The following is a 27,541-nucleotide window of genomic DNA, read 5'->3' on the forward strand; positions in this document are numbered from 1 at the left end:
TTGTGGTGTAACTTAATTCCCCTGATATTTCAAGCTTTAACGCAATTTATTCATCATACCTTCTATACAATTTGCAAAAGATTATTCCTGCTAGCAGCAAAAGAGAATTTCAAGATTCCCTCTGGCAAACATGAGGAGGCCTGATCCACCTATAAAACCAAAGTCAATGTCTAACAAAAGAGGACATGAACTAAAACACCTCCTCTTTGAGGTCTTGAGATGCTAGTCAATATGATGGAACATCAAAGCAAAGTGAATGAAATTTTCTATCTTTAGTAACCACTAACTGTACAAAGCAAGAAACTGAAATAACCAATGGCTAGAAAAAATTGCATCAATGAAGAAAATGCACTTCATTGATAATCACAAACTTCTTCCCCCCTGAATGGACAGTATTTCTACCACTGTAGCCCTAGTAATGAGTTGTGAAACTATATTAGTTTGTTATCAACTTTGCAACTGATGTTACCTTCTCTGGTAGCAAAGTCTGCAAGAAGAAAAAATCATCGGATTGAACAAGCATCTCCAAGGTACATTGGGTATCCTCAAGTAACAAAACTATTGCCACTGATGATCTACATAGTTGCAAAGTTATCTAAAACTCACCATGTCCACTTAGGAGGTTCACTCAGAACAGAGGGTAATGTTAGTTGTACAGGGCGGTCCTGCATCAAATCAGATGTGAGCAAGTAAATTCTTCATGGAAGAAATCAATAGAAAAGAATAGAAATATTGAATAACAATAAGACTTACAAGCATATGTTCATGTGTGTGTGTCCGTTCTGATTCAATTATACCCAACCTCCATATCTTGTGAAGCTGTCCAACCTGGTTCATATGCTTCCAGAAAGGCTAGTTTGGCCTTGTTAGGAAGATCATGAGGATGCACAAATGGCACTCCATGAGGCCAACCAATTTCAGTGCGTACAACTCCACATGGGCTATCCAAAGACGGTATGTGTTGCTCTTCACATTCTCTCAGACCGCAGAAACGTAACTTGATGCCTTTTCTATCAGCAATCTCCTGGACCCTTTCCTTTAGAACCCTTTGAGCCTCTAGGCGCAATCTCTTAGATGGAGCCAGGGGCTTGCTCCTAGAAGTTTGCTTTCTCCTCTTGAAAACAGCTTTGACTGACACTGCACAGACAATGATGAATTAATAGTGCTACTGGACTAGATAATACATCAAGTTCAACAAGATTGTCATGTGTTCAGGGGTTTAATTCACACCATCAGAAGGAACTGGATAAGAAAAATTCATAAACCCCTGCCGACTCATAAGTTGATCCATGGGATGTGTCCTCAGCATGAAATCATGCACAGAAATGGGCTGTTGAAATGGGGTTCCAACACAATGTCCTGCTGATGTCATTGACGTGCAGTGTAGAATACCAGAGGCTCGTGGCATGAGCTTAAAAGATAACGAGCACCTCCCATACATATTCCCTTGCATACTTCCAGTATCTGTTCGATGGAGTGCTGGATTTATGTAACCTGCTGTGGCTTGATAAAGAGCAAGCCCTGGGTAAACAAGAATATCTTGCGGACCAAGTTCACCATCTACAAGAATCCAACGACTATGAATGTCTCGAATATGTAGACCTGGTTTATCAGATCGCATAAGAGTCAACAAACTTTTATCAACATCTGGGTCATGGCCCCCAAAAATAGGTATTTGAGTCTGTTCCTGTGCTGTCATTGTTATTGTAGCATGATGCCCACTCTGAAAACCTGGTCTTCCATGACAGCAAACTGACAAAACTGAACTTGACACTTCACCATTTCTTAAAGGCATATTGTCAAGAAGATCAGTGAAACAAAAGCTCCGAAGCTCAAGCGAGCATCCAATTGCATCTAAAATATCACGAGATGCTTTTCCAAGAAGAGAAAAGAGATCTGGTAAACCAACTGGGGCCAATTCTACACCACAAGTCGGTTCTATAGGAGTTTGACCAGGTCTGTAATCAAATGTTTCCTGCCAAATCTGTGGATCTGTAAAATAACCTGAAGTCTTGTTCCAGTCCTGTGCTTCCCCAGAATGAATCATTTCGGTTCCTTGGTAAGGTCTTTGATGGAAATACATTCGACCAGAATCTATAGCACACCTCAACATAACATCATCACCAACAGGTAGCTCGATAATTGCTGCATAATATCTTGTAAGGGACTGTGAAAGTGTGTTTACAGCAAGCTTGTATTTGTCAGAGGGCAGTCCATCTGTAGCAACCAAATCAATCAACCTAACACGGCCTAAAGATGGCGAACCAGCCCCTGCCATGGCACCCATCAAAATATTGTGCTATACTCCCATTTCCAAGTTATTACCAGCCATAGCTACTGCAGATCCAAAATGCCAAGTCAAAGAACTCCCTACTAAATAACCTGCAGCTATCTTGAATTCAGAATAATCTTGAATACTCATTTCTACCATATAGCAGTCTATAGCTTCCATTAATAAATAGCCATTGGGCATATTGCTGAAAAGACTGAACTGGTTGAACTTCAACGTATTATGCCATGTTTATGACACCAGAGCCTTGTCCATATACAAGTCAATAGCATCTAGAAGATTTACCTGAAATGTGATACAAAATTTATGTCAAATGATTTAAACTTTATATCACTACCATTTGAAATATTACTATAATGCGAAAATTATTGTGTAGCCTTAAGAAAGTAATCTAATTTTGCATAAAATCCAGCTCTTCATAATAATTACCATTGTAGATTTCAAGCTTCGATGATAAAACTCTACAAAACTGCTAATTAAATGTTAAGAACACTCAAACATTCAAGGGTTAAGTAGTACACTGTGCAAAGAAGTAAATATAAAACATTTGAAGGTTAATCAAAAGATATAGCCTAAAAAATTGTAAAGAAGTCATTATAAGTTATAACTTATAACTAATGCCCCTGTTTATTTCACACTACAGTAATGATTTGTTCAAAGTCAAACTTCAAATTTATGATTCCCCTTAAACTGAGCTTCATGTTAAGCATGACCTATTACCCTGACAATAACCAAGCAATATGAATGGATGCTACATTTTCCAATAACATTGAACTGAGATATGGATAGGTTCTTCAACAATGTTAAGTTCAGTAAGGGATTGTGTAATGTTTGTTACATTACTACCATGACCCCTTTGTTCTGGCAAATTGCTTGACACCATTGCTACCAGGAAATAGAGATACTTGGAGACTCCAGAGAGTGGTACTCATACCAGTACAGCTAATTTTCAATAATAGGATGGAGGTTCTACAAGATGTCAATCTTTTTAATATAATTTAATAATTTCTAGAAGATATCATGAGATAGAACATTGAAAACAAAATCAACATTTTTACATATGTAAATGCCAGATGTCACTGTGTCAAGGAGTCAAAGAGTTCTAATTTCATATTAGATTGTCATTACATATTGAAATTCAAAAATATTTATAGTTTGAACTTAATACACATGCCTAGTTATGAAAAATTTCATACTGTTCTTCTGAGACTGAAGAAGGTTTGCATGAATGTGTCCCTGTAAGATATTGAGAAAGCTGGAGATGCTCAGGGGCTTCCATTATTTCCAACAGTTGAATTGGTGTCACACAAGGAACTTTTATTATCATTCAGTGACCTCTTCAAAAGAACATCAGTTAGTAAATCATGACACTGCAAGAAAAGTGAATAATTTTACATTATTGATGAGCCTTTCTAGATAGGCAATTGAACAGATCGATCAGAAAACTATAGTGAGTACCGTTATCATTAAGCTAAGTTACCGATCCTATGTCTATCATGTTGAAGTTTGTAGCTGCGATAGAGAATTTTAGCTCTGATTTTATGAGATAGAAATATGTTTGTTATGCCCGTTATGATCATCTTCAGCTGAAAGAGATATATGTGATTATATTTAAGTTAATATTATGCAAAAAGACGTGTCATATGTCATGCGAAGAGGCATGCGTATGAGAATGTGAAGTGTTGAATATGTGGAAATATGAAGGGTCTTATTTTGAGACTCAAAGAGACCTTTGTGTTAAAGATGAAGAGTCTTATGCGATCTATTTATATGATTGCTTGGTATATGGTAAATCAAGAAAGTGACAGCCTTGTACTCAAACACTTTAATTATCAATAAAAGAGATATTTTTCTGGTGTGGCTGGGTTTATCCCTTCAAGTGGAAGGGTTTTCACACGATAAATTTGAGCTTTTCGTATATAGTTTTAGCTCTTCTTTGTTGTTGTTTATCTAATTTCTGGGCAAAAACATTTACATATCATTCCATTATCATTCAGTCTATATTGGCTCTTTATTTTTGTCTTTAAGCTAAGTTACTGATCTTGGTTCCGATACAAATTCCTATTCGGCAAAAAAAATGGGCCAGTTCGAGTTCCATGGATACATAGATAGACTTTTTCAATAAATGTATATATACACCTACAGATGGATATATTATAAAATTATAAATTTATATATATCATAGATTCATACATGTAACATGTTCAATGTTCATTCATAATTTGTTCAAAAATTCAAACATACGATAATAATAACTTAAAAGTGTGATAATCATAAATCCATAATTGCTGATAAAATTATACATAAAATCAATCATATGCATCCTTTATCATCGAAATTGGGGTTTTAGAAATTTTTTAGATTGGAACCAAAAACAAAAAATTAAAAATGGCCTGTGAGACCCATTTTTTGGCACCCACAGCCTTGGGTGCCTGTTGGCTCCTTCAGATTCTGCCTGGGTTCCTCCCAGGTCCCTCCCCAATGACTGGGTTCTCCAGGGGGAACCCTGACAGAACCCAGCAGGGATCTAGAAAGAACTGGAACCAGAAGAGAACTGGAATCGGATTCCTGGATATTTTAGAGGAATCCAGTATCTTAGTCTTTAACTGTAAATATGAGCATAAATATACATACATACATACATACACATATATATAGACCAACCACATTTTGAGAAACTCAGAAAATGATGTGGCAATCACAGTAGATCATGACTAGTCAGGATTGCCTGCAGGTTTTCAAGTGCAATGCTACTGCAGAGCCTTGAAATTATACGATTATTCCAGCAGAGACTGTCACTCAAAGTCAGAGATATGCAAAAAGAACAATCCTATAATTGAATTCATAGCTGCAGTTCTGGCCAGACATGCGGGACAAAAGGTTTTGGCCTAGAAAATCTGCTAGTATTTGCACCGTTCAAGGAAGAGAACTGCTATGATGCCAATATATAAAAGGTAGCAGATTAGACAGTCTTCAACTTTTGTGTCCATTACTAACATCTGGATGTGTAGGATCTGTTTGTGGTATCACTATCAATATTTATAGTCATTTGATTTCAGTCCATGTTAGTTGAGTTTAATTTTTTCTAAACACTTAGAATAACTGGCATGCAAAAGATTATAGAGAGCATCTTGGTCATGGAATAGGCTAAAATTTGGGGATAGATTATAATAGAATAAACAATGTTTTGGTCAAGACTCGGGAGAAGTGATTGTGCTTGGATGTAACTTGTTTTCACCTAGCACCTATACCTTGTCACAAAAGTTTATCATATGTATTGTGTGGAAATAGTAATTATAGTAGAGCTATAGTTCTGCTTCTTTTCCATTTCTGGAAATATTGATTATTATAATCTTCAAGTTAAAACAGAAGTTAGAATACATTATTTGTGAGCATTCAGAATTTCAGATTTTGTTTGCATGCACTGGATTCATATTTTACTTTCTCTGATACAGGTTTGTTCACTACTGTAATAAAAAGTTTTAGCTGGGTTTCTGACAGTGGTATCAGAATGCATTCTTAGCATAGTAAGTGAAGCCCTAGCCAAGATATAATTGCTTAAAGCACTTTGCGTGGAGGAACCTCTGAATGTACCAAAATTTCCTTGAGATATATAAGAAGCCCTAGCCCTAATTAAAACTATACGATGCTCTGAGAAATATGTAATTAGGAAACTCCTTAATACCTATCTTTTTCAGGATAATTTGAAAGATAATGAATATGACAAAAAGATATGAACCTTGGTTGGATGTTGGAACTCAAAAGCTATGAAGGCGTGGGATTGATTCAATGATCAATCACATTAAGATATGAAAATCCATTGCCTTAGTCACAGCTTGGATGTTTATAGAGATGATAACAAAGTTGTTGTTAAAGATTGCATTATTGTGGAGATATCATTCTTCTACAAAGACTACAGAAAAGAAAAGGGAAATGATCAAAAGAAACTTATTATTCCCTTATTTTAGTGCCGCAATCAAAAGAAAAGGAGAAGAATAAGAAGCTAGTGTATCCAGCTTTTCTGTGCTTAGCCTAGAGATCATGTTTTCACCATTAAAAAAAGATTGCCAGACTTTTTATTAGGCTCACTTGCTTTTAATCTATTGATGTACCTTAGCCATCTTACGTCTTACGTGTGTGTCCTAGAAAAGTATATTCTTCTATGGTAAAGCTACATCCTTTCAATAGTAATATGCATATTTACTGTAAATTACTGTTAGTTTAGGCATCAAGATCTGGCGGACATCTGTGCCAGTCATACAAGAGGCTAATTACTTGAGCTTGTCAAAGAAAGATCAATGCTGAGAGAAAAAAATCAATATTATGTGGTAAGCCTAGCTACAGTGTCCTTAGTGAGAAATATGTCATTTTCTAATGGTTTTATTCTATGTTACCTGTTTGTCTGTCCAGATCCCCAGATCTGTTTCCAGTTTCACCTTTGTTAGGGATCCGGCAAATCCAGCCATTGATTTGCACAGGGGATGGCCTTCAGATTGTGTTCAGCCTAGATGAACCCAGGTGAACCAAAACAAACCTGATGGAACCCTATCGAGCTAGAAACCAGCCTTTCTTCTTTTATCCACTTCCCACAAGTAATGCAGGGTAGTCCCATATTACTGTCACCCTAGGATACCAATTCATCCCCAAGATAGCTGGATGCGGAGGCGGAAGTGGGTGGATGCTGGATGCATCTGGATGCCCTGCGGATGCTGGCCAGAAGCCAGCCAAAGGCTTCCGGATGTGTCCGGAGGAATCTGTGGGCCCAGCGCCCAGAAAACTATTTTAAAATGCCCAAAACTTGAGTTGTTTCTATTTGCATGTGTCTAATTCATTTTTTTGGTCTCTATTTTTGCAAGGAACTTATAACTTATTGTCTAATACTAAACTCTAATGTTGAACAAGCACATATTGATATAAATTTTGAAATATCTTGAATTTTGATAAAAGGTGAAGTATCATAGTCATACAATCAAATGATTTGTTTTTGTATATTTCTTCCATTTCTTTGCATACACACACACACACACACACACATTTCCTCCCACATCCGCATCCACAAAAAGAAAATTCCCTGCATACCGAATCCGCTTCCGAATCTGCATCCGAATCGGTAACTTAGCTGTCACCATATGTAGACCCAAAAACAGATGGCTGGTATCATGGACTGCAAAAGTTCCTCGTTTTTTTTTAACTTCTGGCTTTTGACGTTGACTATTTTCCTCACATTGTTTTTCCAAGCATAAAGTACTGTTTTTTCCCAGAAGACATCAAAAAGTATTTTTTCCAGTAAGATCATCTTTCATTCCATAATGCCCTTCCAACAGGATCCCACGCTGCTTGTCAACCAGGGACACAGGTTCAGATAGTTGACCCCAATGGTGTAGAAAACACGATGACTGGTGCTAATAACTAGAACATGATCATTCATAGCTGTGCCCTACCTCTGACCATCCGCCAGACTCACCTTTTCTCGTGATTCTATTCTATCCTTTTTACTTCTGTTTGTATTTATGTTATAATCAAACGGCACTTGCATGAGTATCAGTAAACAAACAGCTATGTTTATGATTTTATATTTTATCCATTGCTTTAGAGTTTAGACTATAATATATTTAAGTTTTAATAAATTTAATATATGTAACATACTTCAATTTTAATTTCTATAATCTAGAATTTTTAAATCTATCATAATCATAAATATTAAAAATTGGTACAGTGAAAAATTAATGATTAGATTTATGGACTTAATTTTTATGTTTATGCTAATATATTTATGATTTTTATATTATTTTGTGTTGACAATCCCAACTCCAAGATTTGTTTCCCCAAATCTGTGACTCAAATAAACAAACCAGAACCAGCAACTTAAGTCTTATCTTCAATCCAGAAGTCCGGAAAAGTTAAAGATTTCTGGATACAAGTTGCATTAAAACAGAAAACATATCATACCACACCAAAGTTCATTTCTAGAGCTCTTTGCTGAGGCCCAACATTTTTTTGAAAAAAATAGTATCAATTTAAATTAGGTTTTTTATACCTGTTAGTTAGGATATACAAAACTACAAACATTTTCAATTTACAAATATGAAAGACCAGGTTAAAATACAAATTTTAAGTCTTTTTATTAGAGTGCAAGATCCATGAATGCTACAAGACCTATAATGTATATTAAACTTCCAATACTCAATAATAGCATGTTCCTTCATTTAGATAGCAAGCTTGTACAACATCCATCCTCTATCAATTGCTCTTTGATTAATATGGGCTCAAGAGACAAAAAGAAGTTGACTTTTAAGCAGGGTTTAAAAGTCATCTTGTACCAGAAACATGTTGGTAAAGTTAATTATGATCTGTAGACCATATAAGTTGGTTAAAAATGTCCCATAATTAATCAAACTCAGCCAAGGAACTCAGACTTGAGTCTTAGTCTGGCACAAGAATGAAGATACTATTGCAAATGTTTGATGTACAGTTGTAACATCTCTTTTTAAGAATCATTTTCAGGAACACAACGCCATTTAAATACGACTGTACAATACTTACTTTACAAATCCAAATACACCCTATATTATGTGAAGAAATGAATCTCCATAGGGTATCACCTGAAACTGACAAAACCCAACACTTCTATGCATATAGAAGAATTGTTATGGATTTGGCAATTGCATTTTTCTGTGTTAACAACTGAAGTAGAATACAAAAAGAAGATTTGAACAACCGTTGGTGATGGCTGCCAGATACATCATTTCTACTGTGTATATAAAAGCTTTAGTTTCTTATATAGATATGCTTGTTGCAAGAAAAGCATTAAAAGGGGAAATTTGTAGACATCTTAGGGTACAATATGCAACCAAAATCAACAGTTATTTCCTCTCTGAAGTAATGACATGGTATGTACTATGAACTACAATCAACCTGCACCAAGATTGATTTCTACTGGAATGCAAGGACTTGATACTGCATGCCTTAAATATCAAACTTTCCACTTGTGTGGAAGTAATTTCCACTATAAAGGACACTAGTGTGTGCTGCTTACAGTAATTTTCACTAAAATCCCTCAAGGTGCTCATCTCTATGTGTTCACCTCCACATGACGTAGTTACTTTGGGTATCAGGCTGTCTCACTCAAATGATCAGCCATAGTAGCAATAATCCAGGAAAAAACTAGGAGGGAACAAATTTCTGGGAAATCAGGTCAGAATATATTTTTAAATTTTTTCCTCAAAAAAACATGATACTTTCATAAATCATCCCGTAAAATTTTTTCCCAATTATAAACATTGAATTCTTTGGGGAAAAGAATTACATATTCTAGGTTATTCCCAATGTATCCTTGTTTTATGGCCATTTTTTCACTATTCAAAGGTTTCATCAAGTTTTTGAAGTTTGAATACAAATTTCAGACAAATTTTCCCTGTATTCAAATCTGTAGCAGAGTTTCAACCACAGCCAATTAATCTTCAGCCTCCAGCAGATTTTTCTAAAATTACCGCATTTGTAAAAATGACCTAAACCTGAAAGTTCAAAATAAACACAGTATTTAACGTTAAGGTAAGGGCATATACAAACCCTAATACTAACTGCTGCAACTATTTTGTATTTATAAACTGAGTAATTTGAAAATTCAGGTTTTGGGAGTCGAGAATTTTGTTTTTTGCTAGTAAAAATGACCTAATCCTAATAAAAATGCTAAAGATTTAGAGTTTAGGATAAGGGATTTTAATTAAAAAACCATAGTGCTAACTCAATAAGCATTTTGGGTTTAGGGTCATAATTGGCATTTCTTTTACATTTTTGCTTGCAAATACACACTAACCCTAACCTCAAATTCTAAAGAAACTATCATTTGTGTAGGATTAAGGTTATGGCATATGTTCTAGCAAAAAAAACAAGAACATTAACCCTAACCCTGAAAAGGGTTGGGTTAGGCCTTTTTGGGTTTTTTTTCAGGGCTTAGAATCAGGAATATTATATAACAAACCTAATGCAAAACTGACCTCTGTAGAAAATTTTAGATATGGGGTTATGATTAGGAATTTTTTGCTACCATATAAACCGTAACTCTAACCAAAAACACACTACCCCAAACCCTATTTTTTTTTACGATTTAAAGTTATGGTTAAAAGGTCTTTGGCTAGCAAATACACCCTAGCCATCTCACTGAATACAAGGTGTGGAGTTAGCATTACAGTTTTCTTGATGGCAAATACGCTATAACCCTAGCATTAAATGCTAAAGAAATTGTCACTTGGAGGATTAAGGTTAGGGCATATTTGCTAGCAAAAAGTACTATGACTAAGCCTGAACCCTAAGAAGGGTAAGGTTAGTTTCATTTTCAAGGTTAAGGGTTATGGTTAGAACATATTTACCAAACCAAACAAATGCAAATATTTAGTTATAAAGTCACATTATAAATGTTTAACTTTATTTTATTGTCTAACGCTAAATCCACCTCCAAGCCAGAGTGCATTAAGCATGGCATTAAACAAGATTATTCTCTCACAACCTAGAAACTGTCCACCCACAGGTATATTTCATGATATAAGTGTCCACCCAAAGGTATATTTCATGATATAAGATTGGAATGATAAGGATTCTGCAAATACTTTTTTCTGCAATTAACTTCTCTAAGTATACTTCTCTCTCTTCCTCCACTCTTTCTTCTAGTGACAATCTATCACTCAGTTGTAAATATAATGAAAGGGAATCACAATATCATATAAGTAATAGTGCATTCATGCCCTAAACTGTGCCTTCTAAGAAAATATGCCATTTAAGAGACTCAGGGCTTTTCTACACCATCAAATTTGGTGCCAATCTACTCTCCTATAGCACTTTTCTCTCACTTACACCTCTACATCCACATAACATCACTCCAAAAACCTTCAAGTAAACAGGGAAGTGAAGTATACTGAAAGAATTGCTTTTCAATACTAATAACCTTCCGCATACTTTTAGACATATAACGAAGTCGAGTATATTGGGTAATTCGGTATTGAAGATATAGCTATATCAGCAAGCAAGAGTGATAAGGTTGGAGCAATAAGAGTTTCTATTAGCAGTGATAAGTTAAAACCTTGAAACATATGAAAATCTAACTCTAATACTTTGTGCGGATTTGGTCATCATAATATATGAGAAATTTTTCGTGGACATACGGCACATAAATCTTGGGTAGAGACAAGATGAAATGTAACTTTTGGAGACTTGTAGAGTGATAAGTATGGAATCATAAGAGTTTCCTTTGCGAGTGATAAGCAGAAGTTAAAACCTTGAAACATGCAAAAGCCTAGAATCCATTTGTTAGTGCAAATTTGTTGATGATATACGACTTTTGATGGACATATAGCATGTCAATCTTTGGTAGAGACAAGATGGAATGCAATTTTTGGAAGATTATGTGCAACAAAGGCATAGTCTACTTTAGGTAGCATTTGGGCAGGGTGTCATCCATTTGACGCAATTGACTTTGAAGCCATATTTTGAGGGTAAGGCTGAAAAGGCAAGGATTGCCACTTAAGTGATATTCAAATTCTCCAAAAGCTTACTTACCGAATCGTGAAACAAATCTGATTCGGGTACACGAATCGGATCTGTGGATTCGTAAAAAAAAATTTAAAAATTCCCAATTATGATTCGTGGAGGATTCGTGTATATATATATTTATGCATTATATATACTAAGAAATGAGAGAAATATATACATAATTCTACAACTAAATCATTTCAAAGTATGAATCTATGATTCTAAATCATTTCATAGTATGAATCTACATATCAAATCCATTATAATTATAAGAAAATAATAGAAAAAATAAATAAATAATTTTTTTATTCTTTTTTAGATTTTAATTTGGAAGACTCCGGACGAATCCAGCCACAAATCCGGATCCAGATCGGATCCGAATCCTGATCCAGCCTCTAGGGCACAAATCCAATAACTAAGTCCAAACGTCAAGATTGATCCTTTTAATGAGCTAAAACTACCATAATAGACCATGAAATACAATCAATCTACACCTAATTCTACACTTGCAAGCGAAACATAATGGGAAACATCAATGGCTTGTTTGCACCTCATATCATAGTAGGATCATAGCCCACTTTATAGAGTATGAGGTGGAGAAAGAATATTCCTGAAAAACATGAACAGCATTTTCAGTATTATCCGATCTTAATATTCATCGTTGCCAAGTTCCCATGCTGGAAAAGTATAGTGGATGTCATTGCATTTGGACATTTTGAGTTCAAATCCCATCATATGAAGCTCTAAGGATTGATACACTAAAGTACGCATAGAAGACATGAGCAATGTTGTTGAAGATTTGCAAAGAGTAGGCAAAGACTAGATGCATTCTCATGTCAAATGGATGGGTGGATAGGAAGAATACACTCTCATCAACTTCCTTGTATTATGGTAAATTGATGTTGTATTAAATAGAGGAGACGAAAGCTCTTTAAATAGATTTAACAAGACGATGTTTCTTAAAAAAACAATAATAAACTAAAGACAAACTAAGATGACCATTAATGAAACATTGCAATATTATAACTACCCTATAAAAGTTGGTACATATCTTGTGCTCTTATATTCTTCAAAAGACTTTGCAACAAGAGACAAGAGTTTGTCACTGAGACGAATCTGCCACTAACCCTCCCAGAATCAACAAAACTTCTAACCATAAATCATCACAAATCTCCAACCTGATGTTGGATAATAGAGTTGTCCTTTTTTGTAGCCAAAGACATATTGAGAACAATTGCCACAATTTTGATGAAAATTTGGCAAACCCGCCAATTTTTTGCAGAAGAGCACAATGCCCCAAAAAAGACTGCAAAATGTCACAATATTTGAGGGAAAAAGTTGGAAAATCTGGAAAATAGAATCAGGAACACGAATTAAAAAATACAAAATGTTGTTTTTGAGGAAAAGTGGTAAAACCCAACAAATAAATTTTGAGGAAAAAATTATTAAAACCCAAAAGATGACTTTTGAGGGAAAATTTATTAAAACCCAACAAACAATTTTTGAGGAAAAATTTATTAAAACCAAACAGATAATTTTTGAGGAAAATATTTATTAAAACCCAACAGAGAATTTCTTCAGAGAAAATTTATGAAAACCCATCAGAATATTTTTAAAGGAAAGAATTATGAAAACCCATCAAAGAAACTTTAGTACAACAAAACAGGGGACTTTGCATGGTAAAACAGCACATGCAAGTAACAAAATTGCACATGCAAATACATGCAACCTTTGAAGATCAGAGACTTTTGCTCAAACCAGAAAATTGCGCGATCAAAACCCTTGACCAGCCTCAATTTTCAACAAAAAATCTTTGAAGACAACCCACAAAATCTTCATAAAACACCTCCGACAATTTTTATTTCAGAAAATTGAAAAACAAATTTCCTGACAAAAAATCAGATGAGAAGAGGCTCAATTTTTTCTTAAAATTTTTGCCAAAGTCTATGAAATCCCATCGACCCAATCTAATACATTGTTATGGTAAATCAATGTTGTTTTATAAAACTGAGGAGATGAAAGCTCCTTAAATAAATTTACAAAGACGGCATTTCTAAGAGAAACAATCGTGAACTAAAGACGAAAAACAAAAACTTCCTAATAAACTAAAGACTAACTAATATGACCACTAAAGAAACATTATAATATTCTAATACCTTGTCCCATGTGATATTGGCACAATTTTGTAAACATCCATGACTGTATCAAATAGGGTAAAACTTGCAGATGCTTTATTTGAACTATTTGGTGAGGTGATTATAAACTTAAGGCCACAATATGTGGGCGGACTAATTACAAACAATGTTCTTCCTTGTGTTGGTACTAGAAGACTTCTGAGGGAGAAGTATCCCACTATGTCTAGGAACTTGGTGCAGGAGCACCTAATTAAAACAAAGGGACCTATGAAGGCACCGGGGCATGAAGGGTACGACAAAGGGTCTACAAGTCCAAATTATGCTGTAATGAGGCCAATTATGGCATTTGGGTATCATGACAAATGTATATGTCCTAATAGTCATGATAAGGACCATAGGACCAATATGTGTAATCAGGGCATAATTATCAGAGCAGTGGATAGGACTAGCGTCTTAACATAAATATTGTAACACGGCCAAATAATAAGTCTTTACATTGGTTTAAAGGTCTTCATAGTCAGTTTGTTAGTGTTAACAAGTTTAAATTAAAAGTTGTAACGGTTAGTTCTTCTTGGCGGGTAATGGTCATTTAAGGGGTTAAGGAAGCTGTACGGATTTCAGAGCCCATGGATGGCTTGAGACTAATATATTTGTGCTAAAGAAGGCATGAGACTGTGTGTGTGTGTGTGTGGAGGGAAGTTTTCAACATTCTACAATAAAACCACTTTTCTGTAATAATTGTTTCAAATTTCATGTTTCTTTGCAAATAGCCTAGTTACTCTTCATTTGATGATCTGATGAAATAGCATAGAAGTTCAGATGTTGTTCTGACATATTCCAAATCATCTGAAGGGACCAATATTTTCGTTTTACTGGTTACATAACAATCGAATCAGTAACTATACTGTGCAAAATCAAAATTTGATAGTCTAATGGAATGAATGACCTATTTCATATGTATCCACTGTATTTTGTGGGATGGATCACAATAAATGTATTATGATGTCTACTAACATGATCTAATGCATGAAGTGATCTGTGGAGAGTTGAAACCCTGGGGTAAAAGTTGCATAAAGTTGCATGGTGGAAATGCATGCATAACACGGCTAAGGTATTGGATCTGAAGATTTCCCTTCATAGGGACAAGTTTTTATGGTAAAAGGAGTTAGTAGATGGTGAGTGTACAATGGAACAACCGTTGTTTGTCTTAGAAAGTATTGGAAGGCATAGATTGAGGGAGCCCTAGCTATAAGGATTTAATTGTGAGGGTTTATGAGTTAACCCATCAGAAGAAAGTGGCTAATCAAATAGGTGTTAAAATCTGTGGTTTGGGATCATTAGAAAACTCTGTGCAAAGTTACAGAATCAGATTCCAAGTCTATAGAGTGTTTGCTTTGGAAAAGTGGCTAATTAGGCTTTCAAGGTGTGTAGCAGGGTGTTGGACAGAGGACCTGGTCCAAAGGAGTGATAGGTGAAATTCGGATATGTTAAGCCTGAAAAGGGTAATTGAATCTACTTTTTGTTTACAAAGTACTTTGGGAAAGTTTGGAGAAAAGTCCAGAAAACAGGTCTGGTAGGGCTAGTAGCAAGATTTAACCAGTTCGCAACTTGCAAGTTTCAGTACCTACAAAATAGCAAAATTTCAAAGTTTCGCAATCATCCTAACTGAATACCTGCAAGATAGTGAATTTTCTTAAGTCTTGGATGTGTTTGAGTCATTTGGAAGGTTGGGTGAACTTGGAGGAATGAAGTTTATAGTTGAAGGGTTATTGAGTCCGGGTGAAGAGCAGTTTTTAAAACTGAATGTGGAACTTGAAAGGATTTGGTGTGTGAAAAGATCAGAGGCCAATATCTACCTCTGCGTCAGAACCCATGTGCAAGACAATCTTGATCTAACCTCAAAGAACATTAGAAATTTTGAATCAATCAAGGATATGTACAGCAAAGTGATGCACAATTGTCAAGTTCATTTACAATTGCACAAAGATATTGAATATGTTGTGCATCTTCAAAAAGGATAAGGAACTTCTTCAGCCAAAGGTGGCAAGACTTGCAACCAACTTTCTTGGATTGTAAACTCTTTGCAAGAAAAATAATAATTTGAAATGAATGTTTATTTCAACTTACATGTTAGTGTAGCATTGCCAATCAGATGAATGGAAGAACTAACATATTATGTTTTTGGGATGAAGTAAAGTTGTACAATTTTTGGCACCTGCTTTATGCCTTGGGATTAATCAATAAGGATGAGTCCCCTTAGGCTATTTGTATGAGGCCATAGTTAGGGCAAAGGTAATCACAAGTAGCATGACAAACAATGATGACAAGTACATGCTATAGTTCAATTAGAATTGGGATTAGTAGATGGATTCCCCACTGAATGTAACTAGCTACCATATGAATCAATTGTTGTTCTACATGTTAGAATGATAGAATAACTTAGAGGGTAAGTGAATCAGTTATCCTCAAGTCCAGATGTACCAATTCAACTTTTAATAACTTCAAGCAACTTATTCAAACTCTTAAATCCACCCAACCACTATGGCAACTCATTAACAACTCAACTTATTCATCTCATCACTAGTTCTTTGTTTAGTATATGCCGAATAACAAAAATAAACAAATAGCATGCATCATCAAAACAACATTCACACATGTATGACACCCAGATTTAACATGGACACCCAATTTGGGAAAAACTGTCAAGTAACATGCTACCAATTTTCACTCTTCTGAAATGAGCTCAGTTAAGAGTCAACCCTGTTTAAGGTTAGAAAACACACTGTTAAATCATTTAATCAACCTGTTAGGAGTGACCTGGTTAGAGGTATTTAGATCATTCCATTAGAATGTCACCTTGATTAAAGAATTTACAATATGACCGTTAGGTCAACTTTGATTAAAGGATATTATTGTCACAATGGTTAGAAAGTAACAACTAGGTTTGATCTGATAAAATACAACTCACTTTGCAAATTCAGATCTCCATTCAACTCATTCCTGGTTCATTGACTGGACATCATTATATACACCATCTCTGATCTGCTTGACAACACTTCAAGCAATCACTCTTCACCAATTTCTCACTTTTCCTCTGCTACTCTATTCTTCACAGGTTCTTCACAAATTCGCCAATCAACAACCATAAAACATCTCGTATGCCTCCTTAAATAGGTAGCTTTGAACTTTTGCCACTTAAGCATCACCGTAAATCTTAAGGTTAGATCAGATTCATTGATTATGTCCATCATTTTGTCCTCCTTTCTTACAACTTCTAGAAACTTCTCTTCAAATCTTCGCCTTAGATCGCTTAAAAAACTCAATTCATGCATTACATATGTCATCTCATCAATTCTTATCATTTACATGTTTTGACCAATTCATAAATTCAACTATCTACCTCAAAACTTGACTCTTTCACAAACTATTAATTTGTTGGCACTTGGTCATCACTAAGTTCTTCAGCTCGGCCACCACTATGTAGCTCGATCTCTACTGTTTTGTCTCGCTTAGCTTACACTGGCTCGCTTGGTCTTCACTACGCTCGCTTACTACTTCAGTTTTATTTTTCAACTTGCTCAGCCATAACTAACACTCGATTATAACTATTTTCTCGACTAACTTTTAAGTTTCTGCTTCAACTTCTTCATTGACCTAGTAAAATTCTCTCTCGGTCAAGCTTAGTGTTTTACTCAACAACTCTTCTACACTTAATATAATGATCAAACAACACATTATCTTGTCAAAGACTAACTGATCAGGTGTCCATTGTAATTCCAACATGCTTACTCCTCTTTACTCAACAACTTTACTAGTTCACCTTGATATCTCTTCTTTTCAAATCCTCTTCATCGATCAACTGATATGGCACTCTACACTATTAGCAAATGTCTTACCAATAAGGTTTGACATCAATGAGAACATAACAATTGTGTTCCAATTGTAGTTTCCAACACTACAGTGTTACACTCCCTTTCTAGGGCTAAAAGAATTAATAATATTATTTTAAATTGAGCCCACTAGTTTTATTTTGTTGGGCAACTTAATTATATTAGTTTAATAAGATTTTTTTTAAAAGTGTTACCAAACACTTAATTATAATAAGTATTTTGTATATTTTGAAGGCAATAAAATCCAAGGGCCCAATTTGGAAACGAATAAAAGAGTGGCACTTGGCTTCATTTCTACCTCTAGATTTCATTAGGCACTTTCCACTTTGTAATATCTGCGTTCAAACTCACAACCAAGGACGAAAACCCTTGGCTATTTAATGATCCTGGAGAACAGAAAACGCCATTTTCTTCTGCAGCATCCTCACACAAGGGTTACGTTTGAGCTCAATTGCGGCATTAATTCCAAATTTCAATTTAAGCAATTATTCCATGCAAGTTTCAGATTTGGGTAAATTGAAATTGCAAGGAAACATTCAAGGTGTCCCAAATTTCAGAGGCTTCATTACTGGTGGGCCTCAACAATCTTTTGCTCATCTGCAGCTTTCATAAGCGTGTTTCCAGCTGTAGAGGAAGGTCATACATGTATTTGCAGCATTTATGTTCACCATCTGAAGGTGATTGCCGCATAATAGTAGTGTACAGATCTGATTCATACCTCAGAGAAGTTCACTGAAGTATGCAGATCAGATTGTCAGCTTGCGCAAACAAAGGTTAATATTTCGGGAGCAATTTACCAGCAGATCTTACTAGTGGCCCCTTGCTGGATGTCTGTGGAGAGTATTCTGGAGTTTATATGATGTTCACAGCATCAATCCAAGCTGATACTACCACTCATATTCAGAGATTGTAACAACTGTTATTCTTGCAAAGACTGGCACAGCATTTCCATTCTTTCTTCCAGTCGTTTATGGTAAAAAAATCTACACTAAAGAGAATGCACAACATTTGAAAAAGGGATTGCATCTTAGGAAGACAATGACATTATTTTGAGGATGCTACAAGTTTCCTAGAGGGAAACACATAGTTTCAGCTGAGAACATCAGAAGGAAGAGTTATAGGATCATTGTGGGCAGCCATACCATTGGCTGGGAATTGATTTCCATTCATAAGTAAATTGTATGCTGCAAGAAACTCCTGTGTATCCCCAATCTGTAAGTTTTAACACAGTCAATCAATTTTTGGGTGCAAATTTGTAAAAGGGTTGTGCTTCTTCATTTTAACGTTCATGCAACATTGCTTACCAGTATAAGTAATTGTTAAGTCTGGTTAATAAGTAATTACGAGGAGTTTTGGATTGCTATTGCTATCTACAATTTATTTTTATTTTTTAATATTTTGTCCACGAACTGGAAAAATACAAAAATGTCAAGTATTCTATAAGAGTTCAGTTTGGGGATATTACAGATAGCGCCTCACTCGGAGATGAGGCCAAGGTCACCAAGGCCTACTCAAATGCATCAGAAGATTGTCTTGTCCGCCAAAGAAGAGACATGCATATATGGGCTAGTTGAGTAAAGGATTTTTCTCCAATATGTTTCTTATGGAAGGCAGAACCACCTTCAAACCAAATAGACTCCATGAATTTTTCAGAATTTATCTTTGTTGTTCATGCATACTAATACAAGAGCATCCTGGGTAGTGAGCAATCTTGTATGTAGGAGCATCGAGCTCAGATTTGTGGGCCTATGGTTCACGCAGTTGGGGATGTGTTTGAGGCACATTGGGGAACCTTGTCTTAAGTGCTCATAAAGTTTGGAGTAATCGTGTTGGAGTTAGAACCATTTTGGTAGCTGCTTGTAATGTGTTCTTGATTTACTGGCAGACTTTGGAGATTGTATTCGCAAGCTTCGATCCAAGGGAGTTGGCGTGTGCGCTCTTGGATTTGGATCATTGGATGGCACTTGGACCTATGTCTAAGGGCACATACTTTTATGTCGTCATTTGAATTAGTTATGCATTGCAAACTTGAGGCTTGTCCTAAGTATGTATTTAATTTAGTCTGTCAGGCCGACTTATGGCTTGAGTGTTTATTTAATGTAACTTGCTAGGCCAACCTGTGGCTTGGTTTATTGTAATAGAGGGTCTTGTGTTGTCTAGATTCATTCAGTTTAACATGGAGAACATGGAGTAGTTGAGAGGAGTGAAGTTTGGCAGAGCTAGTAGCTAAGTGTGGGCTTGGCTTGGTAGCTTACGAGCACAAGTTTAGATTCTTCTCGAGGTTTTGTACCGTATTGTGGATTTGAGCTAGCTAAGGCTTGGATCTTGTGAGGTCTTGCAAAATTGTTATTATGATATTGCTATCATGATTTAACTGTGTAGTTTTTGAGTCAAACTCATTGACCCATATCTCCTACTTATCAAAGAATTGTTATTGTAATTGCTTATGTATTTGGCTATAACCCGGAAGATCTTACAACCAGGCATGTTGGATGTAAATCTTATGAATCTATTGTGAGACTATATGTTGCAATTGATCTGAATATCTGTGTTATTGTTGGGGGATAGGTCATCTCCTTTGGGGATACACCTACCTTGTATTGCATCAAGTGGTATTAGAGTTGGTTGATCTAGTGGATTTGTTGCTTTGGGTTTTCAAATATCTTGGAAGATGCCTCTGAAAAGATTGGATCCTAAGGTAATTACACATCTCTGTGATGCTGTGGAGACTAAGATTTCAGAGAAGCTTAAAGCGGATTTCAAACCTGAGATGGAGTTGAAGAAGAGTGATATGGTCGTTGAGATCATGACTATAGCTGGTGTACCAAGAAATGTGAGTATAGAGGATGGTTATGAAGAAATCGTTGAATGCTTTGAGGTTGTTGGATCTAGTGGAGAAGACAAAACTTGTCGCATGGAGAGATCTATGCAGGACAGAACTAGTCGATTAGTAGATCTAGGGCTTAGTTGAAATAGAAGCACACGATGGATATTTCTAATTTCTTAGGTACTTTGAATCCTGAAGACCTGATTGATTGGATTGGTGAGCTAGAAGACTACTTTGAGTTTGAGGATATTGGTGATCCGCTCAAAGTGAGGTTAGCACAAACTAAGCTGAAAGAACATGTTGCTTTATGGTGGAAAGAATTGTAAAGAGATAGAGAAGAAGGTGGTGAAATGAAGATCACTAGGTGGAGATTGGTGGTGACAAAATTGAAGGCTAAGTTCATTCATGCTAATTATGAACGTCAATTGTTTAAGAGATTATAGAATTTGAAGCAGAAGGATGTCACAGTGAAGGATTACACCGAGGAGTTTTACAAGTTAACTATGTGGTCTAGACATAGAGAGTTGTCTGAGGAAAAGGTGGCTAGATATATTAATGGCTTGAGATTCAATATTCGGGATAAGATTGGCATGCTAAAGATTGATTCAGTTGAGGATGCTTATCTGTATGCTCTAAGGGCAAAAGATAAGTTGAAGAAAAGACATCAAGGTAATTCCCGAGGGAAGGAGAAGAAGGTACACTCTGTGAAGGATAAACAAATTGTTGAGGATGAACCAAAACTTGTTGAACAAAGGAAGAGAACTGGCAGAGGCACATTTAAAGGTACTTGTTTCAGATGTGGTGAAGGGCATAGATCTTTTGAGTGTCCCAATGAGGTTGGTGATAGAAGAGTTGGTGTGGTATAAGAGAATGTACTTCATTGAATGAACCCAAGCAGGGGGAGGAGAACTTGTTGGTTCAGCGAGTGTTGCTTGGTAAGAAAGTGTTGGAACCTTGTCAAAGGAAGAATTCATTCAGTACTTGTTGTAAGTCTAGAGGCAAATGTTGGAATGTAATTGTGGATGGTGCTAGTACTGATAACCTAAGTCACAAGATTCGAGTTCGACAACTATGAAATTCGGATGAAGTTCGACAAGTCAAAAAAATCCAAAAAAAAATCGACATTAAATTCGCCTAAAGTAATTTTCAAAACATATATATATACTAGTTTTTATTATTATATATTTTAATAATTGATAAAATAATATAAGCATTGACATATTTAATTATTATATAATATAAAATATTATTAACATGTTTTAATATTTAATAAATAATATAAAATTAATAACAGAAATACTAATGACAATAACAAAACATTTGATAATAAAAAATTATAATTATTAAGTAAATCATTAAACATACTATAATAAAAATTTAAAACTATGAACCAAAACCTAAAATTAAATAATCTTTGAACATTGAAAAATTATATAATCCTGCCCAAATTGTCGAGGGAGAGGAATGGACGGGAATGCTAGACGCCATTGTCGATGGAGAAGAGCGAAAGAAGCCAAGTTCACAAATTTCGTTTGTTGCAAGAACGACCACAACCTGCAACCTGCACTCACCTGCGACCACGAACTGCAACTTGCAACCCATGACCATGACCACGACTTGAGATTTGTAACCCACGACCACGACCACGAACTGCAACCCGCACTCACTTGCGACTTGCACAAACACGACAACCTACGACCTACAATACAATGACCTGCGACGTAAGACGGATTTGAGCCGAATTTATACGAATTTTTTATTTATTTTTTAGGTTCGCCAAATTCCAAACCTGGAGCCGAAAATTCAGCGAACCTTGTGACATAGCTGATAACCTAGTTGTTGAGGAGATGGTTTAGAAACTTGGTTTGAAGAGAGTGAGACGTCCTTGTCCTTATAGGATCAATTGGTTACAAGATGAGCATGCTTTAGAAGTGAGGGAGCAGTGTCTTGTTAATTTTCAGATTGGGTAGTATGTTAATCAAGTGTTGTGTGATAGTGGACATGAGCAGTTGTCACATATTACTTGGTAGACCTTGGCAATATGATTGCAAAGCGGTGCATGATTGTGTCAAGAATGTGTTTACTATTGAGGGTGGCAGGAAGTTTTCATTGATTCCTTTGCAAAAAGAAGAATTTGGTAGGAGGAACCTGAGTTTTGGTAGGTAAGTTGAGTTGAAGACTTCTCCAAGGGTTAGTAATCAGCATGGGAAACAGAATTGTTGCACACCGAAGACAAATGTAAAGTTTGTTGCAGATTTGCAAAAGTAAAACAAAGGCAAGAGTGTACAAGTTGATAACTTGGAGGACATATATGTGAAGAACCAGTTCAGGGTTTATGTGTTGAACCCTGGAAGTCGTTCTTCCAGCTGTTAAGAACATATTTTCTTCCCACCTAGGGTGTCTAATGCAGGAGCAGCCTAGGGTAGTCAGCAATCTTGTATGCAGGAGCATCGAGCTCGAATTTGTGGACCTATGGTTCGCACAGTTGGGGATGTGTTTGAGGCACATTGGGGAACCTTGTCATAAGTGTGCAAAAAGTTTGGAGTAATCGTGTTGGAGCTAGAGCTGTTTTGGTGGTTGATGGTAATGTGTTCCTGATTTACTGGTAAACTTTGGAGATTGTATTCATGAGTTTCGATCCGAGGGAGTGGGCGTGTCCCTCTTAAATTTGGATCGTTGGATGGCACTTGGACCTATGTCTAAGGGTGCATACTTTTATGTTGTAATTTGAGTTAGTTATGCATTGCAAACTCGGGGCTTGTCCTAAGTATGTATTTAATTTAATCTGTTAGGCCAACTTATGGCTTGAAAGTTTATTTATTGGGAGTGTTTATTTAATGTAACTTCCTAGGCCTGTCTATGGCTTGGTTTAGTATAAGTAGAGAGTCTTGTGATGTCTAGATTCATTCAGTTTAACATGGAGAACATGAAGTAGCTGAGAGGAGTGAAGTTTGACAAAGCTAGTAGCTAAGTGTGGGCTTGGGAAACAAGAATGTTGCTTGGTGGCCTATGAGCACAAGCTCAAATCCTTCTTGGGGTTTTCTACCAAATTGTGGATCTAGGCTAGCTAGGGTTTGGATCTTGTGAAATCTTGAAGAATAGTTATTGTAATTGCTTATGTATTTGGTCATAACCTAGAAGACATTACAACCGGGCATGTTGGATGTAAATCTTATGAATCTATTGTGAGAATATATGTTGCAATTGATTTGAATATGTGTTATTGTTTATCTTCCACTGTGTGGTTACTTGCTATGGGCTAGGTCACCTCCTTTGGGGATACACCTGCCTTGTATTGTATCACATACATTATAGGTCTCAAGTTTTGACTAGATCGTAGATGATTGAATCATGATATATTTTGTGTTTTTACAACACAATGATGGAATATTTTGCAAGAAAGCCAGAAGAAAAAGTTCCAGGTTTAAAAAGTTACTATTGATAATTACTTTCTAGATTGCAATCTTTGTTTTGATACATTTTCAAAATTTAATTCCGATTTACTATCATTCTAAAACTTAATCTTATTTGTAACTACCTCTCTAACATCAAGTTGACAATATCAAATAGCATCAAGGAAGATCAGATGATTAACCTTGAGGAGATAAATCCAGACTTTGAATGGATCACAAATGATGAGAAGATACTTTTTTATGAGTAAGAGCTTAGTATCTTGGAGAATGTCATATTTGATCTTTGACAACATTAATCAAATTGGGAGCACTTTCCTAGAAGCCTAATCTCCGGGACTGAGTGTAGCAAACTTCTAGCAACAAGAATCATTGGCTTACTCCATTTTTGTTACTTTATTGGGTAGATTCAAGATTGTAATGCATTTTTAGGTTTGAACTTCAAAGTTGACCTATCATAGTGTAAACTGTTGTTTTTCTTCTCTATCTATCTCTATGTAATTATATTGACTTTATATATTTAATCAACAGCATTTTTTTCTTTTTTCTGCATGTTTTGGATTCCCCATTATATCCCTATTTTTGAAAAAAAAACTTTGGTTTGCCAAATTATTCCAGAGAAAGATCTGTGCTACAATGTTTCCACTCACGTGAAAAATAAGTATCATATCATTCATACAAAAAAACCTGAGAACAGTGACACACACTACAAGGAATACACCACACCCGAGCTGTAAACTGCACTCTACAAGCAAATTACAAAAAAATGAATAAAAAATAAAGGATATCGGGTTCTACCATCAGACTTTTCTTAATCTTCTGTTTTATGCTCCTGTCTATGCTCTTAAAACTAACTACTTCAGCTACAAATTCAGACTTACCCAATAGTTGAGTATGAATTAAACCAACTCAGGGACCATGCACAAGCTAATCACTTTCCTTGTAGGATATCAACAGGAGTCTTCAGATAATTTAAGACCAAGCATCACCTGTGCAAATTGCAATAGCAGAACATGGAATAGCATGTGTGTGTTTTAAAAGCATTTCAAATGCTCGGCCTTAAATCCTTCCGTTCAAGCACATCAATCAAGACTGAATGCAACCTTAAAAATACAAAACCCAAACCAAATCAGATTAAAAAATACAATACCCAAACCAAATCAGATTAATTGAAACAAATGAATCTTGAAGGGCTTTGGTAGAATATTATCTTTCTTTAATTGCCATTACTTTTTACTATGTTTTCCCCAATTCAAGGCTGTGTAAATGAAAGAAAACTTACACTCTAGACTCGCTGTGGCGTTTCCCTGAAAGTGTCACCCCCGGAAACTTCAACCATAGTTGCATTGTTTGAATTATTTGAATTTTGCAGTTCAAAAAGGTAGGATGATTCCTAGGCGCAATTGCTGGATTGTGAAGATACCTTGGACATTATCACCCATATGAATGATTCAAGAACCATTCCATAGCGAAGTCAGACTCGGGTATCTTGATAAGCCTGGGTTAGAGATTCAACCCAAGCCTCGCCAGCTCAAATCACTACTTATATTATTGCTAACTTAGAACTTCGAAACTCACTCTATAAAATTAAATGCAACTCCTATTTAAAAGAGCCACGCTCTCTACCATAACCATTATCGCTGGTAAAAATCAGTTTATTAATTCAATCTTCCCAGATTTATTTCCCTAAAACCCACATGTACGTCTATCCCACTCAGACCAAATCTGCTAAACCAATCCAAAAGTCAGCACTGCAAACTGCAACCGCTGGTAATTAATTAAATCACCATCCAGTATTGAAGATGCCCTAATTCCAAGGTTGTTGCAAATCAAACCGGTAAAGTCGATATTGGACCAAAGTAAAACATCGAGTTATGATGTGATGGAACAAAATTGCATTACAGACATTGAAACGCAACCGGTGGTGATTAATGAAACCTGTCACTCGGTAGAAATGATGCCCTGAATTCATAGTGTTTTCTCCCGCAAAACTCTAAAGTGGGTCAACCTTAAACAATGAATTATGTACTGAAACAGAACAGTGCATTTAAACATTAACATCGATATGGTACTGAATGGTACCTGAAAGTTCAGAGATTTAGAAATGCAAATTGCTGTTTCGCCTTTGTCCTACGTAAATTATGTATATCGAAACAGGAAATTATTGTGCCACTTTAACCACTGAAATAGCAAATACAGAGGATGCACCGCCACTTTAACCACTGAAATAGCAAATACAGAGGATGCACCAATCACGTTTCAAGATTCCCAACAATAACATCTTAAATTATTAAGAATACAGCCATTCGAACACCCGATCCCGAATCTTAAAATTTCAATGCCGTTACCTAGGTGACAGGACGGCTAACGAAATGGTCCCGTGAGCCCGCGTCAAACGAACTATTTTTTGTGGAAAAGAAAGAAGAGGAGAAGAAAAAGGCATTTTTCATGTTCACAATGCTAAATATAGTCTAAGATTGAGTAAATCAGCTCTTTTCCTATGCAAATTAATGATGAGGACCTTCAACTTCTCAATGTTCTCATAAGTTATGCCAAGATCATGAATTTCAACCTTTGCCTAAAGAAACAATAGGCAGGTGGTGAAGTGACAAGTTATGAACTTGGTATTCCTTTTTTCTTTCCTAACCTTCTCGAAATCATTGGTTGGTGTCAAAGAGGTCAGTAGTTCTTTGCCTCCCATCCCTTTACAAGTAGTATATATGTATATGTTCATGTTGTCCTTGTAAGCAATAGATTCAACAATAAATGGCATTCAAATTCCATAGTCTCAAATTTGCAAAAAAAGAAAAACATATTCTTCCCGCACCTCTTTTGGTCTTTTCCAATGATGTGAGTTAGTCCTAAGTTGAGCAATAAGAAGGTTTTGCTTTCCAAGCAATATTGGCTCCTATGCAAAGTTTTTGAAGTTGGTGACGAAGGGGATTAAACTTGTTGATATAGTATTTTTTCTTCTAGCCTATCCCATTACTTGAATTCCTCTTATAAAGCTTATCCATAAAAAAATCGTTATTTCTTGTTATTTGTGAGACACTTATTGAAATAAATATTTCATTTACCCATTCCCTTAATGTGTTTGTTGCATCCATGTATTCTTTCTTTTGCACTATACATCATTAAAGATAACCTTGGGTCATCTACTATTTTTCTTTTGTTGGGTTCTGTAGTGCCTCTCCCATTTGACTTCTATAAGTCATCCCAATGGATGCAACTTTGTTGATCTCTCCTTGTGATGGGATCATGTTTGGGACCATGAGTGGTCTACACCCTTGTGGTGATTGGATTTATGTTACTGTATCAGTTGCTTTGATTATGCTTATGGCTGATTTATGAGAGTATGATGTGATTTATGGTTCACTAAGGTTTGTGCCAGTGGTTACCAAGATCGATGTGGTATCATGAGGTTGTTTCGTGATTACCCTGAGATGTGTACAGAGATTACATTG

At 35.8% G+C, this 27,541-nt stretch overlaps 1 protein-coding gene across 4 annotated transcripts; it reads right to left on the minus strand.

Moving 5' to 3' along the window:
* On the minus strand, positions 1-26,416 carry LOC149571848 (2-oxoglutarate (2OG) and Fe(II)-dependent oxygenase superfamily protein). 4 transcript variants are annotated; one of them, XR_016359878.1, is made up of 5 exons: positions 26,160-26,416; positions 1,231-2,575; positions 754-1,137; positions 607-665; positions 1-487 (listed from the first exon to the last, which is right to left on the minus strand). XR_016359878.1 is itself a non-coding variant. In XM_089813263.1 (5 exons), exons 3-4 carry the CDS (start codon positions 2,285-2,287, stop codon positions 788-790), a joined length of 1,407 nt encoding a protein of 468 aa, XP_089669389.1. In that variant the 5' UTR covers positions 2,288-2,575; positions 24,959-25,180; positions 25,360-26,142; the 3' UTR covers positions 1-665; positions 754-787. The 4 variants fall into 4 exon arrangements, 3 of the variants coding, with proteins under 3 accessions (XP_089669389.1, XP_089669387.1, XP_089669388.1); XM_089813263.1 differs by lacking the exon at positions 26,160-26,416 and adding exons at positions 24,959-25,180; positions 25,360-26,142 and having other exon boundaries at positions 1-665; XM_089813261.1 differs by having other exon boundaries at positions 1-665.
* Positions 26,417-27,541: the final 1,125 nt, after the last annotated feature.

This window comes from Cupressus sempervirens, chromosome 2 (genome assembly GCF_028749045.1).
Source record: "Cupressus sempervirens isolate cs-2001-9-10 chromosome 2, ASM2874904v1, whole genome shotgun sequence".
NCBI lineage: Eukaryota > Viridiplantae > Streptophyta > Pinopsida > Cupressales > Cupressaceae > Cupressus > Cupressus sempervirens.